This window comes from Zootoca vivipara, chromosome 11, assembly GCF_965207765.1.
Source record: "Zootoca vivipara chromosome 11, rZooViv2.hap1.1, whole genome shotgun sequence".
In the NCBI taxonomy this organism is placed as follows: domain Eukaryota; kingdom Metazoa; phylum Chordata; class Lepidosauria; order Squamata; family Lacertidae; genus Zootoca; species Zootoca vivipara.
Genome location: NC_142594.1, coordinates 45348120 through 45367856, shown reverse-complemented (window position 1 = coordinate 45367856; position 19737 = coordinate 45348120). Strand labels below are relative to the sequence as shown.

The 19737-nt window shown below is 43.1% G+C and overlaps 1 protein-coding gene across 25 annotated transcripts in view; it reads left to right on the top strand.

Moving 5' to 3' along the window:
- The window catches only part of ZMYND11 (zinc finger MYND-type containing 11), a 98887-nt gene that overhangs the window by 64462 nt on the left and 14688 nt on the right, over window positions 1-19737 (top strand). For 8 of the 25 annotated variants that reach the window (XM_088654283.1, XM_088654281.1, XM_060280902.2 and 5 more), the window contains 4 exons: window positions 2161-2205; window positions 9134-9295; window positions 17539-17616; window positions 19225-19317. In XM_088654283.1, the coding sequence (XP_088510409.1) occupies window positions 2161-2205; window positions 9134-9295; window positions 17539-17616; window positions 19225-19317 (378 nt within the window). The remainder of the gene's footprint in view (window positions 1-2160; window positions 2206-9133; window positions 9296-17538; window positions 17617-19224; window positions 19318-19737) is intronic. The other 17 variants (XM_088654288.1, XM_088654292.1, XM_088654284.1 and 14 more) reach the window with 3 other exon arrangements.

Sequence of the window (19737 nt, the reverse complement as noted above, 5' to 3'; positions counted from 1 at the left end):
AGTGATATACAAGAAGTACTCTTGTAACATGCGAAGTAACCCTGACTGCCAGTTATTCTGTTCCAGGCCTCCATGTCTTGCGATCCAGCACAGCTCTCACAACTCTGTATGCAATTCTGTAGAACTTCCCAAAGACCAAATACAAAAATAAGGCATTTATTATTCCACCAAGGGTCCGTTTCTTTAAAAAATAGCTTTTACATAATGCGTGCAATACCAAAATCACATTCATGTGCAATACAGGGTGTCTCAAAGCCAAAGTTCCGTCCAAAAATTCCTTCCTTCAATAAAGAGAAAAGGATCTCTACAAGTATAAAGGTAAAGGTACCCCTGACCGTTAGGTCCAGTCGTGGACGATTCTGGGGTTGCGGTGCTCATCTCGCTCTATAGGCCGAGGGAGCCGGTGTTTGTCCGCAGACAGCTTCCGGGTCATGTGGCCAGCATGACTAGGCCGCTTCTGGCGAACCAGAGCAGCACACGGAAAAACCGTTTACCTTCCTGCCGGAGTGGTACCTCTTTATCTACTTGCACTTGACGTGCTTTCAAACTGCTAGGTTGGCTGGAGCTGGGACCGAACAACGGGAGCTCACCCCGTCACGGGGATTCGAACCGCCGACCTTCTGATTGGCAAGCCCTAGGCTCAGTGGTTTAGACCACAGCGCTACCTGCGTTGTATACTTTTTGCTAAAGGATAATCCACAGACCTGCAAAAAACAAACAAAAAAACACCAGTGCACATCCTCGGGAGTATTGCAGCTTTGCTGTCAATCACTCAAACAGCAGTGGCAGCCCCCCCCCCAACTGTGTGAAATCCTAAGTGGGATGTCTTACTTTTATATTTGGTCTTTGGGAGGTTCTATAAAATTGCATACAGAGTTGTGATCCAGCACATCATGAATGCCGCCCGCCAGCCGTGTCTGGTGAACCCACCTAGAGTTTAGTAAACCTGTTGTTTTGTGAGCTCTTGGCCTTTGACTGAAGGTTGACAGATACCTGCCAGACCATAGCAGATGACTGGAGGGCTAGGTTTAGCTTCATGGGTGACAAAGTTATATTTGCAACACACACACACACACACACACACTCTCAAAAGCACAACTACTCTGGATTACCAATAAAAAAGGTTAGTATCACAACAAGTTCTTCATCTGTTTTAAAAGTGCAGTCCCAGAACCACATAAACACTTGCCCTTATAGTCTACAGGTTTCTTTCCCCCTTGCACTGTGCAATTTTGTATTAAAACAACCCTACTTCTTTGAGGGGTAGATCTCTCCCTGCAATGGCAATGTTTATCAGTCAGCTTTTTGATCATGTCCCCCATTGTCTGCTAGCTAGTACACTGGCCCCACGAGCCTCCCCTTCTACACGTAAGGAAAATACTCTTACAAATATACACCAGGTTTTCCGATTACAGTGGTACCTTGGTTTGCATACGTTTAGGATTACAAACACGTCAAACCTGGAAGTGTGTGTCCCGGTTTGCAACCTTTTTTTGGATTACAACCCATTTTTTTGGATTACGAACAAAAAAATTTGGGGAGGCCCCATCGGTGAAAGCGCGCTTTGAGTTACAACCTGTTTTGGTTTACAAACGGACCTCCGGAACAGATTATGGTTGTAAACCAAGGTACCACTGTACTGTAACTGTCACTCCCTAGGTGCTATTGCCCCCCCCTTTTTTTTTAATAACTGCATTTTTAAAATTTATGAAATGTGGAGACAAGTATCTGATAAAGCATTAACATCAAAGCACTTCCTGGATATTCTGAAGGGTTGACACTGATGCTGTACGTCACGTGATACAAGCATTTGCCCGGGGTTATTCAGTGAGCATGTCAATTCCCTCTGCTAATTCCAAACAGTGCCAGCGATTGGACCATTTTGGCTCTCTCCTTGCTTTGAGTGTGTATTTTCCTAATTAATTTTAACTGCTTGGGAAAGCTTTCAGGAGGCCAAAAAGGGGAAGAGGGGTAAATGGGTGTAGATAAAGCAGTCCATATAGTTGGCTTTAGGGGTGAATTTGTATAGTCAGGATGCTATCTGTAACAGTGTGCTTTCCCCATATCCATGTCTCAATTCATTTTAGTCCTATGTGCCTCAGATGGGTTCCAGTACAGAGACCATGTGTTTTTGTTTTGTTTTGTTTTTTATTTCGAAAGGCCTACAGTATGCAGCCTTTCTCCCGGACAACAGCAAAAATCAAGGTGAACAACTTTTGCACTATGTAGTCTTTGAATTTCCTTGTTATATTCTCTATTTCTGTTTTGCATTAAGGATAGTCTAGAATTGTTGCTTCTGCAAATACAAGTTGTTGTGTTAATAATGCCTACCATCCATGTTCCATGCAGTTCTGGCATTGGCCTGCACAATACAGGACTGTCGTTTAAAGTCTTCTTCTTCTTCTTCTTCTTCCTCTTCTTCTTCTTCTTCTTCTTCTTCTTCTTCTTCTTCTTCTTCTTCTTCTTCTTCTTCTTCTTCTTCTTCTTCTTCTTCTTCTTCTTCTTCTTCCTGGGGAGCTGGAAGTGGTTACTCACATGTTTTGCCACAAGATGTGAAGTTGCAATGGTTTCCCTTTCATCAGTTGTTCTGGGAGTAGATGATGACATCTGGTGGCAGACGTTGCAAGTACAGAGTAGGACTTTCGTACTTTCTAGATCTGCCATTATTAGAACATTGGCGGCCAAATGTTAAAGTTATATAAATACCTCCTGTCTCATGCGAGGAAATCACATGGCAAACATCCATGTACATCCCTGGCTCCGCAAATGTTCCAACACATTTTCAGATGGTAGGCATTTAGAAACAAAAGAGATTGATATTTAAAAATAGTGATAGGATACACATGAAATCAGCAAGAGACATTTGCCAAAATTAGCCTTTTGGCATTAGGATGCATTTTTATCCTTGTAATTTTGCTACTGAATTGCTTTTTAAATTTATGTTTTAAAACCATTACCTTTAAAATTACCTTTTAAATTTTTAATTATTAGTTTTTAATTGGAGCTTTATATATTAGTGGTGCAGGCCCCTTGCTCCTACTCCATTGGCAGAAAGACTAGCCTCCTACCCAAGTTCATATTCCACCCCCTTTCTACATTCTTCAACATGGTTATGCAAATATTTTTTTCTCTTGAATCTCCTTCTCATTTTATATCTCTCTTTATAAACATTTCTCCAAAACTAAGCTTTAAAAATTGGTGATGAAGATTGCTAAAGAAAATGCTTTCCTGCCCCCTCCAACCTGTATAATTACTCAATGTATCTGGATGTCACCCTAAACCATGGTTTGGCAGGAGGGTGAGAACAAGCTGCAGGTGAACCTTATGCTTGTGCACTGCACCTTCCCTTCTACAACGAGGAGTTTGGAGACTTTTTTTGCTTCTGTTTTTGCTTAAACATATGTTGCCATCCAAACAGACAAAACAGTATATGAAGTCAGTTTGTTTCTTGCAAACCTTAGTTAATGTTAACCTTAGTGTGCCGGTTTGGATGACACAACAAACTGTGGTTAAGTGAAAACAGAAGCAAAAGCTTCGGAGCACCTTCTTGTGGTTGTACTGGATGAGGAGAGGGGAGCATATGAATCTGAGGCTCATTGCAGTTTGTTGCCGTCACACTAAAACATGGTTTAACATGACACCTGAACTGAGCTTTTGCCCTTGACTTGGTAATGTCTTTATGAAGGACACACTTGGGATATCCTTCAGTTTATATTTATTTAATGCTACTCAAGCATGTGGTAAAAAACAAACAGACAGCCACCTGTCATTTTAAGGCTCTATACCTGTGTATAATGCAACACTTCTGCTATGTTGGGTGGTGGATGTTATAAAGATGGTTCAATCCTAGTATGTCAGACAGCTAAGCAGAACAATCTCCTTTCGACCAAGGGTTTTATACTAGGGGTTTTTATACCAGGACACAAGATTGTGACCTGGGTCTCCTGGATCCCAAGTTGCTTCGAAGCTATGTGAAAAAGCCCTTAGGTGCAACACAGCAACAAGGCATTCTGTGCTCGAGTTAGTTACTAGTACTATATGAACTTTGCATTAGCGATTTGGAAATCTGAAATTTTATCTCCTTGTTTTGTTTTGTTTATGTTAGCTAATTAATAGTAAGGGCCCAATTCAACCAGAAGTTCTTTTGCACAAGCCCTATTGAAATCCATGTGAGTTGAACAAGCCCTAGTAGTCCTATTGTGCAGCATTCTTTTATTTAAATGGGTGGTTAAGGCTATCAGTGGCTGCTAGTAGCCATGATGGCCACACTTTACCTCCACGGTCAGAGGCAATACGTCTCTGAATACCAGCTGCTCATAGTCACAAGTGAGGTGAGTAACGCTGCATTCAGGTGCTGCTTACAGGCTTCCCACAGGCAACTGGATGTCCATGAGTCTAGATCAGGCATCCCCAAACTGCGGCCCTCCAGATGTTTTGGCCTACAACTCCCATGATCCCTAGCTAACAGGACCAGTGGTTGGGGAAGATGGGAATTGTAGTCCAAAACATCTGGAGGACCGAAGTTTGGGGATGCCTGATCTAGATGGACCTTTGACCTGATCCAGTTAAGTTCTTTTTATGACCCTTGAAGAAAGACTTCCCAGTGGTGGATTGTGCCAAAACATTTTCTTTCCTGCTGATGAGTATTTGGGCAAACTTGTGCAAGGCAGAGGAAGGGGAATCCAGTGTGAGAAAGCTCATTCAGATTAACATCCATTTAGTCTTGGGTAAATAATACAGTATATCAAATGTAAAAATCAGGTGTGCTTTGTTTTCTTTCTGAAGCATTTTGATCTGTGCTATGAGTATAGCTCTAGTATAGTTCTAGGGAGGAGCTTCTAATATGAAAAGGCAACAGAAAGTAAAAGTCAACCCTTTTTATTTTATGGTACTGGTGTAGAATACATTGCACATGTCTTTCTGTTTTTAATATTGTAGTTTATAGTGAGTCTAAAGAAAAGATAAGAGGATTGGTGTTTTGTTTTTCTAAAGCAGGAAATGGCTGTGATTGTGCAAATTGCAACAACCACATGGGCTGCCCTCACAAATCATGCCTTTGTATGAGTGAAAGCCCTACATACACTCATCTGATCCGAATATGTTGTTAGGGTAAAAGAACACATCCAATCAATGGGCTGCACCCAACTAAGTCATACTCTGTGTAAACCCATTGAAATTGAAGGACTTAAGTTAGCAAAACTAAGGTAAGGCCAGTGATTTCAAGGGTCCTACTCTAACTTTTCCAGGCTCAAAACATTTGGATTTCTGTGGAATTTTCTTAATTTTCTACTTTGGTCGTGTTAAGGCACGATGCAGCCAGGAGCACCCAGTGTGCTCCATCCATGCACAATGCAGTTATTCTGGATTCTGAAAGATTATGGCCATTATATTTAAGGCAGTAAAAGAACTGACACTCCCTGAATTTGACAGGAATAAGTGCCAGTGAAAATTTCCCAACTGAGACAACCTTCTTATAATATGTAATATGTCTAGAGATACTGCTGGTGGGCGTGGAGGATGAGAATATTTCCTAGACTTGATACAGGCACATCAACTTCAAAGGCTGATGAGAGATAATTCATATTCACAGAATGAAATAACAAACGAAGGAATGAGATATTTCCTTTTTTTCACATAACAACATAACATAACACAACATAACATAACAATGTAACGTAACGTAACATTGTAGAGAAGTTAAAATTTAGGGAGACCAGGTGAAAAAGAGGACAAGTCTCCTGTAATAATAATTTATTATTATTATTTATACCCTGTCCATCTGGCTGGACTTCCCCAACCACTCTGGGTGGCTTACACTACATATAAAAACATAGTAAAACACCAAGCATAAAAAAACCACTTCCTATACAGGGCTGCCTACAGATGTCTTCTAAAAGTTGTGTAGTTCTTTATCTCCTTGACATCTGATGGGAGGGTGCCACTGCTGAGAAGGCTCTCTGCTTAGTTCCCTGCAAATTGGCTTCTCGCAACGAGGGAACCGCCAGAGGGCCCTCGGTGCTGGACCTCAGTGTCCAGGCAGAATGATGGATGTGGAGACGCTCCTTCAGGTATACTGGACCGAGGCCATTTAGGGCTTTAAAGGTCAGCACCAACACTTTGAATTGTGCTTGGAAACATAATGGGAGCCAGTGAAGGTCCTTTAGGACCAATGTTATATGGTCCCAGCGGCTGCTCCCAGTCACCAGTCTAGCTGCCACATTCTGTATTAGTTGTAGTTTCCTAGTCACCTTCATGGGTAGCCCCACGTATTGTGTGTTGCAGTAGTCCAAGCGGGAGATAACCAGGGCATGTACCACCCTGGCAAGACAGTCTAGGGGCAGGTAGGGTCGTACCTTTAATAGTTGTGTAGAAGCATGAATTTTAGCAGATATATACTGCCATGCAGTTGTTAAAGGTGCAGCAGCCCTGTTCTTTATTCACATGGCCTCCTATCTTAATTCATAATATAGACAAGTACATTACTGAAGTAGAGTTAGGAAGGAAAATGAGCTCAAATTTCACCACCCTAGGTGTTCCAAGATCTGAGTCACACACATGGGGGGGGCCTCTTGCGGTGAGCTGGTTCACATGTCCCATTAAACCACATTAAAGTTTATCCTGAACCATGCCTTAAGGCAACTGAGCAGCATGTTGGCGTGCCCTGCTCAAACGTTTCTGAGATGCTCCTCCAGCCTTTGTTTCCTAATTGTGATTTGCTTGTGGGAAACGTACAATAAGCACCAATTTGCACATAACACGAATCCAGCCTCTGGTTTTTGTTTTTTTCCCCCGCCCTGGTGCGGCAGGAGCAGAAGAGGAGCAAAATGCTCTTTCATATTGAACGATTGCTTATTTTAAAGGATGGTTTAAAGGGATGTGTGAACAAGCCCAGCATGTCTGCAAAACCAATAATCTTGTCGCCTCAAACAACAGCTTCAGTTGCTCCTGCAGTGGAGTTGCCCTTATCAGAGAAAACAGTTGGAAATTGCCACTAAAATATTTATTTATTTGTTATTTGTAGCATAAAGGCATTGGTCACAATCCAGGATGGCTGATTGTGCTGAGCTGAGGGATTTTTGTTTTTGTTTCCCCTCACAGTGCTCATAGCTAGGAACAGAAATCATGTGCACTTATTTATTATATTGAGTTCAGGTTCTTTCTTTCTTTTAAAAAAAGAAGGTATTGAAGAGCATTTGAACACATTTTACCCATTGGTTGCTTAATTCCTTCCCACTGACACCAATGGGGTTTCAAGAGTACTTCGCTTTGACTGGATTGTGGCTCATTCAGAGTTGATGAGAGGCAACTGTTACTCCCCCCCCCGAATTGTATTGAATAGAATATTGCTGTACAGTGGTGCCTCGCTTAACGAATGCCCTGCTTAACAAAATTTCCGCTTAACGAAAGGATTTTTCGAGCGGAGGTTGCCTCGCTAGACGAATGCGTTTTAGCGAATCGCGGTTTCCCATAGGAATGCATTGAAATTCAATTAATGCGTTCCTATGGGCAAAAAAAATTCCAAAAAAATTCAATGCATTCCTATGGGATTTGCTAGACGAATTTTTCGCTATAAGAAAAGACCCGTGGAACGAATTAATTTCGTCTAGCGAGGCACCACTGTATTCTAAAGTTTGAAAAGATGCCTGTTTTGTTATGCTCTGCTTGTAGGTTCACATAAATTTCAAAACTTCATCCCCTTTGTGGATTTTAGGTGGACTTGTGCCAGGAGTGCCGAGCTCTTACATGGACCTCTGCTTTGACCCAGAATAGGTCAACTTCAACAGATCTTTCTGTTTTATCCTGAAGGCCTATTTCGGTTTTTTTTAAAAAAACCAATTTCAGTGAAGGAAATGAGAATTTATAAACTGCAACCTTTCAAATGAACCCAATCAGAGCAACAACAAACTACAAGGCAGCAGAATTTAGAAGGAGGAGAGAGATGGTTCGATCCATATAGCGCTAACCTCCAGCAAAAGATCTAGATTTGGCAATTATGTGTACTTCACATTTTAGTTAATTTTGAGCTTTCTCAGGCTTGGTTCACACTTAGGTGGAAGAAAGTCCTCTTCCAGCTGCATGGAATTTTGAGGAGAGGAGGGTGTCTACCTGAGTTCAGCTCAGTCTCACAGGACAGTATCGTCTTACATCAGGAGACTGAGGAGCCACTTCTCCTCTTATCCTACAGCAGCCTATCTTCCTCTGCGGCTCTGACTGTCTTTTGAAAACAGTGGCTTCTTTTGCCTAGTCAGGGGAGGTAAGCTATATAGAATAATTTGATGCTGTCGAAAGGAAGTCATAGCTGCTTAGACAAATTGGTGTGGGGTTGCAATAGCAACTTCTGTTCCTTTTACAGTGGTGCCTCGCAAGACGAATTTAATTTTTTCTGTGAGTCAATTCGTTTTGTGAAAAATCCGTCTTGCGATTCCTATAGGAATGCATTGGGGGGAAAAAATATTATTTTGCCCATAGGAACGCATTAATTGAATTTCAATGCATTCCTATGGGAAACCGCAATTTGTCTAGCAGGGCATTCGTCTAACGAGGTACCACTGTACTTCCTTTCCAAGAATTCAGGTAAGGCGAATTTTCTTCCGAACTCTGCTTGAAAGGAGTTCCCTAAATTCCTCAACATCCCAGACAGCTGGAGGTGGATTCCAGTCCATGCTTTCAAGCATATAACAGCAGTATAAGATCATGGTTTTCGTGGCCTAATGCAGAGAGAGTACTTTCATTACCTTTGTTCAAGAAGAGAGAGGTCGTGTAGGGATTTTATAAAGCTTGCATTATTCAAGCTTGCATTATTAATTTCTTTTAGCAGGGCAGCTTTTCTGTATAGATGGGGACATTGCATATATATGTTGTGTTTGTGTTGCTAACCAGACACTCTCATAACAAGATTTCAAGCCTTTCTTGGAAGTTAAAACCTTAGCGTTCAGTCATCCAAACATTTGAGGGGGGGGATTAGTGTTTCGAGTTTTAAAAAAGAATTGAATAATCCATTAAAGAGGTATGGTACTTCAAAAAAAATATTTATAATGCCTAACTGTTACTAGACTTCAAGAAATGTGCTTTGCTCATGGCTGTTTCAGATACTGACAGAATGTTCTATCAAATTATTTTGTATTTTTTGTAGGACTGGGAGACAGAAACTCATGACTGGTATTGTTTTGAATGCCATTTGCCCGGAGAGGTGTTGATATGTGACCTGTGTTTTCGTGTATATCATTCCAAGTGTTTATCTGATGAGTTCAGGCTTAGAGACAGCAGTAGTCACTGGCAATGCCCAGTTTGCAGGGTGAGTACATCTGAGCTTTCATGTGCTGAATAGAGACTTGGTATTTGTTATTTCTAGTTTCAAGAAGATGTTTCTTGCTAGGAGAAAACGCCCTGTTTTGCCTACTGCAGGGATGGCAAACCTGTAGCTTTCTGGAATCTTTAACTGGGACCCTTCACTTTCAACAGACCCAGCCAACATGGTCAATAATCCGGGGGTGATGGGAGCTGTAGTCTACTAACACCCAGAATGTCACATGTTTCCCCCATCCCTGCCTAAACAATGCATATGTTAAGTGCAAATCCAGATTGTGGTCAAATCTGGATGTGCCTGGGCAAAATCTAGAAAAGCCTGCTGTCAGTGGGCATCTCTTGAGACAGACGTTAGAACAAATGTTTTGCTAGATTGGTCTGAAGCAAATCATGATGTGCCATAAGCTGGGATTCCAGAAATACCTCCTTAGTGAATCCTCAAATCAGTCTTGACAGACGTTTGTCCTGGTCAGGCAATCTGTCCCAAGTGTGGAAAGCTCCAGTCTATACAGAGGGAGCTCCACAGTCAGTTTCAATAACAGAGCTCCCTCCTCCAATTCAGTTCAACAGTGCTTGGAATCTGTGGGCACAGATCAGATACGCGTGTGTGTGTGCGCGCGCGCACACACACACACACACACCCCAACAGAGCCCACGCAGCCATTTTAACTTTTGCATTTGCCTCAATGTTTGGTACTTCCTACAGTTGCCCAAGCTATCCAGATATGTGTTAAGATTTGGGGGTTCTCTCATAACGCAGATGATGCAGATCAAATATAAAAAGAATATGTGCATATTTGCATAACTACTCCAGAAGGTTTGCATTATGCTGCAGCAAAATGCATATATATATTTTTCTTCTGAACTTTACTGATGTTTATAAATGCTACATAAAACTGGGTTGAGATCCACTGCAGTTTTTTTTATTCAGACATTATAGATTGAGCTATGTTACGGTTCCCTAGAATTTCTATAATGCAAGGGTCTTTTCAGTCCAAATCTCTGTTTTAGTATTTTTCTTTAAATCTCTCAAATACAAATACCAGAGTCTTTAAGCTTTTGGTTCTCCCTGCCCAGTAAGTCATAGTTTGGGGGCTGGGATGGCAGCGGGGAGAGATGGGAAATGAGAATTTCATATTTGCCAAGTTCAGTTGACGAGCCAGGTAGGCTTTTCTCCTCTGCTTTTCCCATTTAACTTCCCTATATATACGTGTATAGATACACATGCATACCTGGAAGATGTGTTGAAAAGCACTGGGGCTGTGACTAAACGATCGTTGTAACTTGTATTGTTGGAAGTATCATCTTGTTTATAAGCAATAATGAGTCTGGTAGCAAAAGTAATAGAAGTTCAATATAATTTGGAGTCCATTGATAGAGGGCTAGGGTAAGCCATGTGCCCCATTTGGCCTCGGGAACAGGGAATGAATTTACTTCCGCCTCATTCCTCATTTAGTTCTTGGTTTCCTTCCTTACCAGAGAGAGCTCCTAACCCTTTGACCTTGTCTTCCCTCTGCCTTCCATTTGCTGCTTTCCAGCTATGCTTCCTGCTTCCTCCCTCCCTTGCCTTGCTCATGATGTGGTTATAGCGCTTCAAGAGGCCTCACTTTAGCCCAAGGAAACTGCCCACTTCCATATTTTTCTGCTGCCTCCTGTCCCACCCGCCCACTTCTTTGCTTTTACTCAAGTGACTGTAGGGTGGCTGGAGTCAAAAGAGGAGAGGGACCCTGTATAGTTATTTAGAAGGGAGAATTTCACCAAGCTACGCCTTCTACACAATTCATAGCAGTGCAGTAACCCATTCCCGTTTTTCAAATGGCTGCCCCAAGAAACATCTAATCCATATAGCTGCTGATCATCCTTATTGCCATTCCCAGCACTGTGCAGCAAGACAGATTTTTGCTTCCAACTTTGCTGCTATAGCCAAGCTTGTAGTTCAGCGCTGGGGACTGGGCACATATTCCTGGGTGTTATTGGCTCCTTAAATTACGCCCATCTTTTTTTCCTACATACTGTATCTTCAGGCAATTTCAGTATAATTTTAGGGGTGTATATTGTTCTCTGGAATTCATTGCCATCAGGCCACAAACACAGCCTTAAAGAAAATAAATGAAATGAAAAGAAAAACCCCACCTAGGTCCCTGCAAGAATTGTGACCCTGTACCATTTGGCAAAACAACTCCACGCAGCCTGTTCTGCTAGTCACTTGGCACTCTGCCTTAACACTGGCCAGTTGCATCTCTCAATGTTGGTGTCCCACTATGCACAGCAGTAGTGAAGCAACAAGCATATTATACAGAGCTTTACTTAATGGTGGCAAATACCAGTCGCTACTCAGCAGAGGAACAGCTGATGCAGAAAGATTTGAACACCACCACTGGTTTATTGGCACTGGAGTTTGCAGGTGTAGGTTTCAGTTTGCAGGTGGGGTGGGGTTTTTTGATACTCTCATGTTCGTTTGGTATGCTTAATTTTACGGGCGAGTGCATATTCTCCTGCAGACTGCAGTGCCGTCAGGCCACGAATGCACTTGTTTTGGAAAAAGCAACACTTGGTCTGCTTCACACCATTCTTGCTCTCCCTAGCAGGAAGCAGAGGCGGCTGGCTGTACTTGGGAGAGCAGCAGCTGAACGACCAAGTCAGCTTTCTGCATTTCCCCCATCATCTTGCACAAACGTTTCTTCTGAGTTTCTACTATTATGAGCAGCTGAACTCGAGATTCATAAAGTTAAAATCTCTCTACCCCTGCCTTTCTCTAATGCAGGGGTGGGGAACCTTTTTTGGCCCAGCAGGCCAACCCCGTGGGTTAACATTGACAGATGACCAGGGCCACTTGCCTATTAGTCATCTGACATGGTCCCGCCCACCTACCTGGACCATGAAGGTGATGGCGTGGGGTGCACCAGCGCATTCACTGCAGGGACCCCAACAGAACTTAACCCCCATCCCATCCCCCAGTGACATCACCTGTTGGGCAGGTTGGCATGGTTTGGGGAAAATAGCCCTGTGGGCCAATGTGGACCCCCTGCTGGATCCAAAGTATGCACCCATGCTGTAATGCAGGCACACCTTCAGCTAAGAAACAGGTGGTTCACTTGGGCACCAGGAAATAGGCAGTGGGTAATATCAGCTGGCTTGGCTCCTTCTGATGCACCTCGTTCCCCAACTTCCTTGGTGAAAAAGACTGTTTAAAGTGATGATGGCAGCAGAGCAGACCTTTGCATCCTAACTGGGTCGCCAGTTACTCCTTGGAAAACAGGAAGGGGGGGCAATTCAATGCATATTTGAGGGAGCTTAGTTCTCCCCCTCCTGCCAACCTAGCAGTTCGAAAGCACGTCAAAATGCAAGTAGATAAATAGGAACCGCTACAGCGGGAAGGTAAACGGCGTTTCCATGTGCTGCTCTGGTTTGCCAGAAGTGGCTTTGTCATGCTGGCCACATGACCTGGAAGCTATACCCCGGCTCCCTCGGCCAATAATGCGAGATGAGCGCACAACCCCAGAGTCGGTCACGACTGGACCTAATGGTCAGGGGTCCCTTTACCTTTACCTAGTTCTCCCCCACCTGTGCTTTCCCTCAGAAGGTGTCTTTGAATCCCAAACCCTCAGTTTATATCAATATGACCCAGGCTGTGTTGTCCTTTTAATAATAGCTGTTCATCAGACGGCATACATGCAATACCCTAATGCAGCTTTAAGTAAGCATAGATGTGAACTGCTTGTCTCCATTCCTCTATGCTTGCGGTTATATATATATATATTAAAGTCAAAAGCCAAATAAGATTACCAAATTCTACAGGGGCAGTAAAGAGCATATGTGCTTTGAAAACAGTTTTATTTTTTCAGTCCCTTTGTGAATTGAGATTCAACAAGTTTTTACAGGGTAATGTTTGTATTTGTTAACAGCGTACATGAGCTACCCAGGCATTCTCCCATTCAGGAATTGTAAAAGTCCAGGCATGTCTAGAAGCACATCAAGCAGCTGCCATTCTTGAGTTCATATTTTAAAACTTATCCATTTTTTTTAATGTAGTGGTTGAGTGAAAGTCTGAAAATAATAGGCTCATAAAGGCTAGTAACAGATTACCATCATAATTAGTTTTTTTAAAAAAATATTTACAGTATGGTATTCCGTGACCAAATAAACAAGTTCACGCATACTGCAAAGACATGCACAAACAAACAAATGTGCAGGTTCCTGAAGAGGAGATCACAGGCACTTTCCTGCTCATCTGTTCTGCTGCTGCTGTACTACTGTCAACTAAATCACGGTTCCCTTAGTGTTAACATCTGAATGAGGGCTTGTAGATTATCTCACTGCAAGCAGACCATGAACTGAAGCCAATATTTGTTTATGGACTGGAGAAAGGAGCAAAGCAGCCGCCATATTCTCTTTCGGAACCTGCCCATTTGCTCATTCACGCTAAGCCATGATTTGGCTTAGTGTCCTGTGTGAACTGGGCCAATATGTGGAGCAATTTCTGGAATGCTTGACGCTGAATCAATTACAACATGCTCCAGCACACAGACATTGTCTCTGGTTCACCATGAATGTGGAATTGTCAAAAGTCAGTACTGAAAATATTTAATTGGCGTATGGACAGGGCCTTCCTTTGCTGGTGTGGCGGCAGAAGCTAAAACTGATAGCAAGACCTGTCTGAATATTGTCCTTTATAAAAACGTTGGGACTGTTGAACCTGGTGTGCAGATTGCTGCTGGCTAAAAACCACAGTCTAGGGCTTGCTGATCAGAAGGTCGGCGGTTCGAATCCCTGCAACGAGGTGAGCTCCCGTTGCTCGGTCCCAGCTCCTGCCCACATAGCAGTTTGAAAGCACATCAACGTGCAAGTAGATAAATAGGGACCGCTCCGGTGGGAAGGTAAACGGCGTTTCCGTGCGCTGCTCTGGTTCGCCAGAAGCAGCTTTGTCATGCTGGCCACATGACCCGGAAGCTGTCTGCGGACAAACGCTGGCTCCCTCGGCCTATAGAGCGAGATGAGTGCCGCAACCCCAGAGTCGGACACGACTGGACCTGATGGTCAGGGGCCCCTTTACCTTTACCTTTAATCTTAAAAACAGTTTGGCATTTGGGTTTCCCCTCCCATATTTCTAGACGAGTACCTTCCTGGACACATTTAAGCCAGATTGTTGAATCATTAAGGGCTGTGAGAAATGTTTATTCGTGTTACAGCTTTTTTTAGATAGTAGATCTGAAGAATTCATTTGTCCAATGTTATTCATTTGACAGACTTCGGATAATTCAATGTATGTCTGAAAAATGCTGTTGCTTTGGTCTTTGAAAAATATATGCAGCACATGTGCAGATTAAGCATATAGGGTCACTGATGCACTAGCCCGCAGGAGACAGTGCCAGAACATCCACAGGCAATTCTGTTTATGCCAGGGGCACCATGCCATTGGCTTTATAGTAAACGAACCCTACTCTAAAACAGTTTTGTTTTTCCAAGCATGCTGGCTGTGTAGATATTTCTCAAGAAGTGGTATGCCTCCTCCTAACTGGCTCTTAAATCCAAATCTGGCTGTCTTCCTTTGTCATTTTTTCACTGTAGTGTTTGAAAATGAATTTGGACATTCAGAGCCGGGGACAGGAAGCATAAATGTCCCGTGCTTCCTTTCCCTAGTACTGCTCCATAATATTTGAAACAGATCAAGAGGTACTATTGCAGGATCAATTTTTAGTTTGCTAAACCATGCTATTCTTAATGCCAATGGAATAACCTGAACTAACATACTTATTTTCAGCTATACTGACTGTTTTTGCTTAGAGAACAAGAACAGGGAGACTCAAAAGAGTATTGCTTGTCACCCCGCAAAAGTACCTCAATTCTTTTGCGTCCCTTAATGCGGTTTGAAGGAAAATACCAATATTTTTCTCAACTTTAAGGACAATATATTTTTTTTGTTGGGAAGCAAGGTGTTTCAAAATTAAATAAAGGTTGCTTTTCTGCAGGAGTATATCAGCACCCCACCACAAAATTAAACTTTCAAAGGGCTTTCCAATGTTTTATTTCAATTTTTCTATTTATTACAGTGCTGAAAGCAATAAACACATTTGTTTGCAGGAAAGTTTTTGTTTTTTAAACTGCACTCCTACAAAAAGGAAACACAAAAAGAACTTGAAGGAGTAACCTCTTTTTTTTTTTTGCGTGATGTATGTGTGTTGTCACTTTTTGGGTGGTTTCCCCCCTCATGTATAAAATACATTATAAACAATCCAACCTTTTCATTTCCTCCTGCATAACTGCTAGCCCAGAACTCTCTATGATGGAATAGTTGAATAGTTAGCAAATTGTGCTTTAAATGTTTGAGACAGGTACTAAACAGGTGTCCTTGTGTTGTGCATTGCAAATTTCACTTACGCGATAAGACCAAAATTACTCAATTTCCAGGTATAGCAGCACATTGAATCTGGATAGCCATGTTGGCTTGAGTGGAAGTTTTCAAGAATAATGATTTTAAGGAATGCAGCCAATATACCAAACAGCTTGCATTCATTGGAAACCGACATAGGAAGTAGTGGTTAAGAAAGCTGCACTAAGAATTTAGAATAAAGCTGTTTGGGTTTCAGAGCACTCTTCTGGCACAATCCTCTGGTTTGATATTACTGTACAAGAGTGATTGTGAAGCTCTGATCTTCTGTAAAAGGAAGGAACAACTTTTCAGTTTCGTAATCTGGATTAGGTTCCATGGCATCTGAACTACAAGAGAGGGAAAAGGGGGGGGGACACACCAAAAAGGCTACTATAAGTTTTTCGAAGTGGTTGACATATGTGACACAACGAGGATATCTGTGCAGGCAGGGTTTCCTAGTCTCACTCCTCATACACATGGAGTTTAGGTTCATATCCATGACTTGCAGCCCCCATGACTTAAACAAACAAACAAAAAAAGTGTTTTTCATCCAACAGCTTTTTGCTCCCCCAGTTAACAGGAATAGAATCATAGAGTTGGAAGGGATCCTGAGGATCATCTAGTCCAACCCCCTGCGATGCTGGAATCTCAACTAAAGCATCCATGACAGGTGGCCATGCAATCTCTGCTTGAAAACCTCCAAGGAAGCAGAGTGCACAGCATCCAGAAGAGAGTCCTGTTTTTATGGGGTTCAACTCACAGTTCTGCAGTTTCTTCTATAGGAAAGGAAAGGGACCCATTTCTACAGTTTCCAGACAGATAATCTAATCAGCCAGTCACATGCCTCCCTCTGCAGACAACAATTGAGGCCTAGGCAAAGGGCCGGGAGGGGCTAGGAAGGGAGCTAGCTCCCTTATCTCCCTCCCCATCTCTTGCAATCAGCTGCTGAGTGGGTTCCTTTCAGCTCATTCCCTCTTGTTTGCCTTTAGCTCTTTCTTTCTTTCTTTTTTATAAAAAAGCAAGCACGACCTGCCTTTACCCCCTGGGCAATTCGGCTCCAGGGACCACGCATTCGCTCCATAAGACGCACAGACATTTCCGCTTACTTTTTAGGAGGAAAAAAGTGCATCTTATGGAACGAAAAAAACGGTATCTAGATGCCATTGGGGTTTCTCACCAGCGTAGCATAGCACTTAGAGTGCTATAGCAGAACGTGAGAGACCTTGGTTTAAATATCAGTTCAGTCTTAGACTCTATAAAGGTGAAATCAAGAGAGACATTATCCTAGTTTCTCTTCCTTTAACTGTAAAACTAGAATTGGCAATTTAACCTCATAGGGAGGGATGTTTATAAGGGCAATTAAAGTAATTGTATTAAGCAGTTTGCACACTAAAATGCCAGTCCAAAGCAAGTTAACATAGACATAAATCCTGTAGGTTTCAGCAAATGCATCGACCCAGCGAACTTTGGGGCAAGTTAAGTGTGCTTAGGCATGGGATAACAGCCTAGGATGGTTATTGCATCATTTCACAGAAGCCATTAGATTCCTCACAATTAAAAAAAAACGACAGCAACCCTCTTAGAGAGTCTTTCTTCGCTTTCTGGTTTTAAGAAATTAGAGGAGGGACAGACAGAATGTTCAGCGTCTTCTAAACCACCATCAGCCTCGCTCCATGCAGATTCTTGCCTAATCACAATCTGCAAGTGAATATTATTCTAGCTTGCTTGAGCTAACCTGCCACTCAGTGTTTTGCCGTTGGATTTTTAAACATGTTTTGCCTTGTAAGATTTTAAGAGACCTGCTAAAAGTCTGAATTCTTTAATAAGACTGCTTCTTTTCCTTTTTGTTTGTTTGTTACCAGAGCATTAAGAAGAAGAACACAAGCAAGCAAGAGATGAGCACCTATTTGCGCTTCATTGTCTCCCGGATGAAGGAACGAGTGAGTGTTGAAACATGATGCTCTTAATGGTGCATTTGCTCTTTATGGCTAAGCCCCAGATTCCAGTGTTCTCCCCTGTACCTTTCGATTCATTTCTGAAGCAGAAGACAAGGCAGTGGTGGCTTCTCTCTTCTCCACCCCCCCCCCACTCCACACCCTTCTCCCTCACCTCTCCAGCTCCTTTTGATCTCCCCCCTCTGCTAGAGGGTGGCGGGCAAAAGGATTGCATGACAAACAGGTTTCAACAGCAGTGCCGTGACCTCACGCTTGAATTCAGCTGCAGATATGCAGGGGGAATCTTCAGGTTGCAATCTTGACAACTCTGTGTGGTTTAGCTTCTGAATGGACTTGTTCCTTATTGATTTGGGAGAATGCTGTGGCCCAGATAAGCTTGAGAACCTCTTGGCAGACAACAGCATTTTCTTGTTAACAGCTGGGTGACACTGGATTGTTATCCAGTGTCTGTGTAACAAATGGCCATGGCTTCAACCCATGAGATAGCCTTGCATCAGGCCCTCGAGTCTCCCAGATGATCTCTTCCTTTCAGAGAGAACTTCGTGAGGCTCTTACTCAGAGAGCTGGAGAACTCTATGGCACTACAGGACCCCTGTCTGTAATAGGTACAGCTTTCCTGTATCCTATCGCATTCCCTCCTTCCTGGCTCACCACAGGAATGAGCACCCCCAGGCTCCTCCTTCCTTTCCCTCCTCTTCTCTGTCCTTCCTTCCTCTTTAGGCAGCAGCCCCTCTCCCTTATAATCTCTTCCACTGGTTTGTCTGCTTCCCTCCTCAATAGCATTCTCCACACTAGCTTCCTCCGTTGTTCCTTTCCGCTTCTAGCCAGGCCCTGCTGCTAATGCCCTGTATACCATGGCAGAACATGCTCCAAGGTTTCACAAGCATATTGTCACTGCACAGTTCCACCCCTGTTCTGGTTTCCCATCAGGTCATCTGAGAAGCCACATGGAGCTTGGCTGCAGCGGCCACACACTTCTGGCAGCATGATTTGGGTGTCCTTTCACTTTCTGTAGGGCCCTCTTCTTGCTGACCTGCAAAGGTGCCAGGTTGTCCCCAAGATTGAGGGAGCCCGGTGCACAGCACATGCATGTGATGTCACATGGATTGCATGTTGTCCAGAGGAGGCAGAGCACTCTGGAGGAGCCAGCCACTGAAGGTGCGGCGTGCAGTGCGCGTTGTGTGTGGCATCACACATGTGCGCAGGACCCGCTCAACGTTGAGGGGGCTGAAGACACCTCGCCCCTCTAGAGTTGGCACACCTGCTGAAATCACCGTCCCAATATGTTTGAAGCTTAATAAATCTGTTTTGGGAAGGAATCACTGTTTAAAAATTCCAAATGGAGAGAAAAATGCTGTGGGTTTTGCCCCATAATTATAGCATGGCTGTTTTAACAAGAATTGCTTTTTGCAAGGTGACCTCAGGAATTTTTGAATTAGCAAGTTCAGAAAACTTTTAACATTGTCCATGTGTATCCACTAGTTAGACAAACACACTTTGGGGCCTCCATCTGAATACATTTGAATTATGTCGGTACTTTTCTGTTACAGCACTAACTAGCTACTGAACTGATAGACTGTGATGCTTTTTTAGGCTATTGATCTAAACAAGAAAGGCAAGGACCACAAACACCCAATGTACCGTAGGCTGGTGCACACAGCTGTTGATGTTCCAACTATACAAGAGGTATGTTCTCCAGTGGTGGACCTACATTCTGGGGGCCCTGAAGCTTAAACTGTTCACAACCAGCAGTGAGGTCTGGTAACTGCTGTCGTCTTCTTCCGTGGAGTTGCTCCATGGCAGATCACCACGACGGACTCTCAAACTTTGGGATGGTTGAAATACGCACAGCAGGAAATCAACCAATTTGAGTTGTGTGACTCAAATTGGGTCTGCTAGACCCCAAAATTTTAAGCAATGTGGATTAAAAGTTGCTTCTTGGGTCCTGAAGCTTAAGTTTTGTTAGTTTCCCAATAGATCTGCCCCCGGTTTTCCCTTATAGTAATTGGAATTGTTCTTTTTTGTGCGTGCCTTTTCAAAAGATGACGAACGGCAGTGGAATAGGGATAGATTTGGGTGTGTGGGTGTGTGCATGTTAATGTGGGC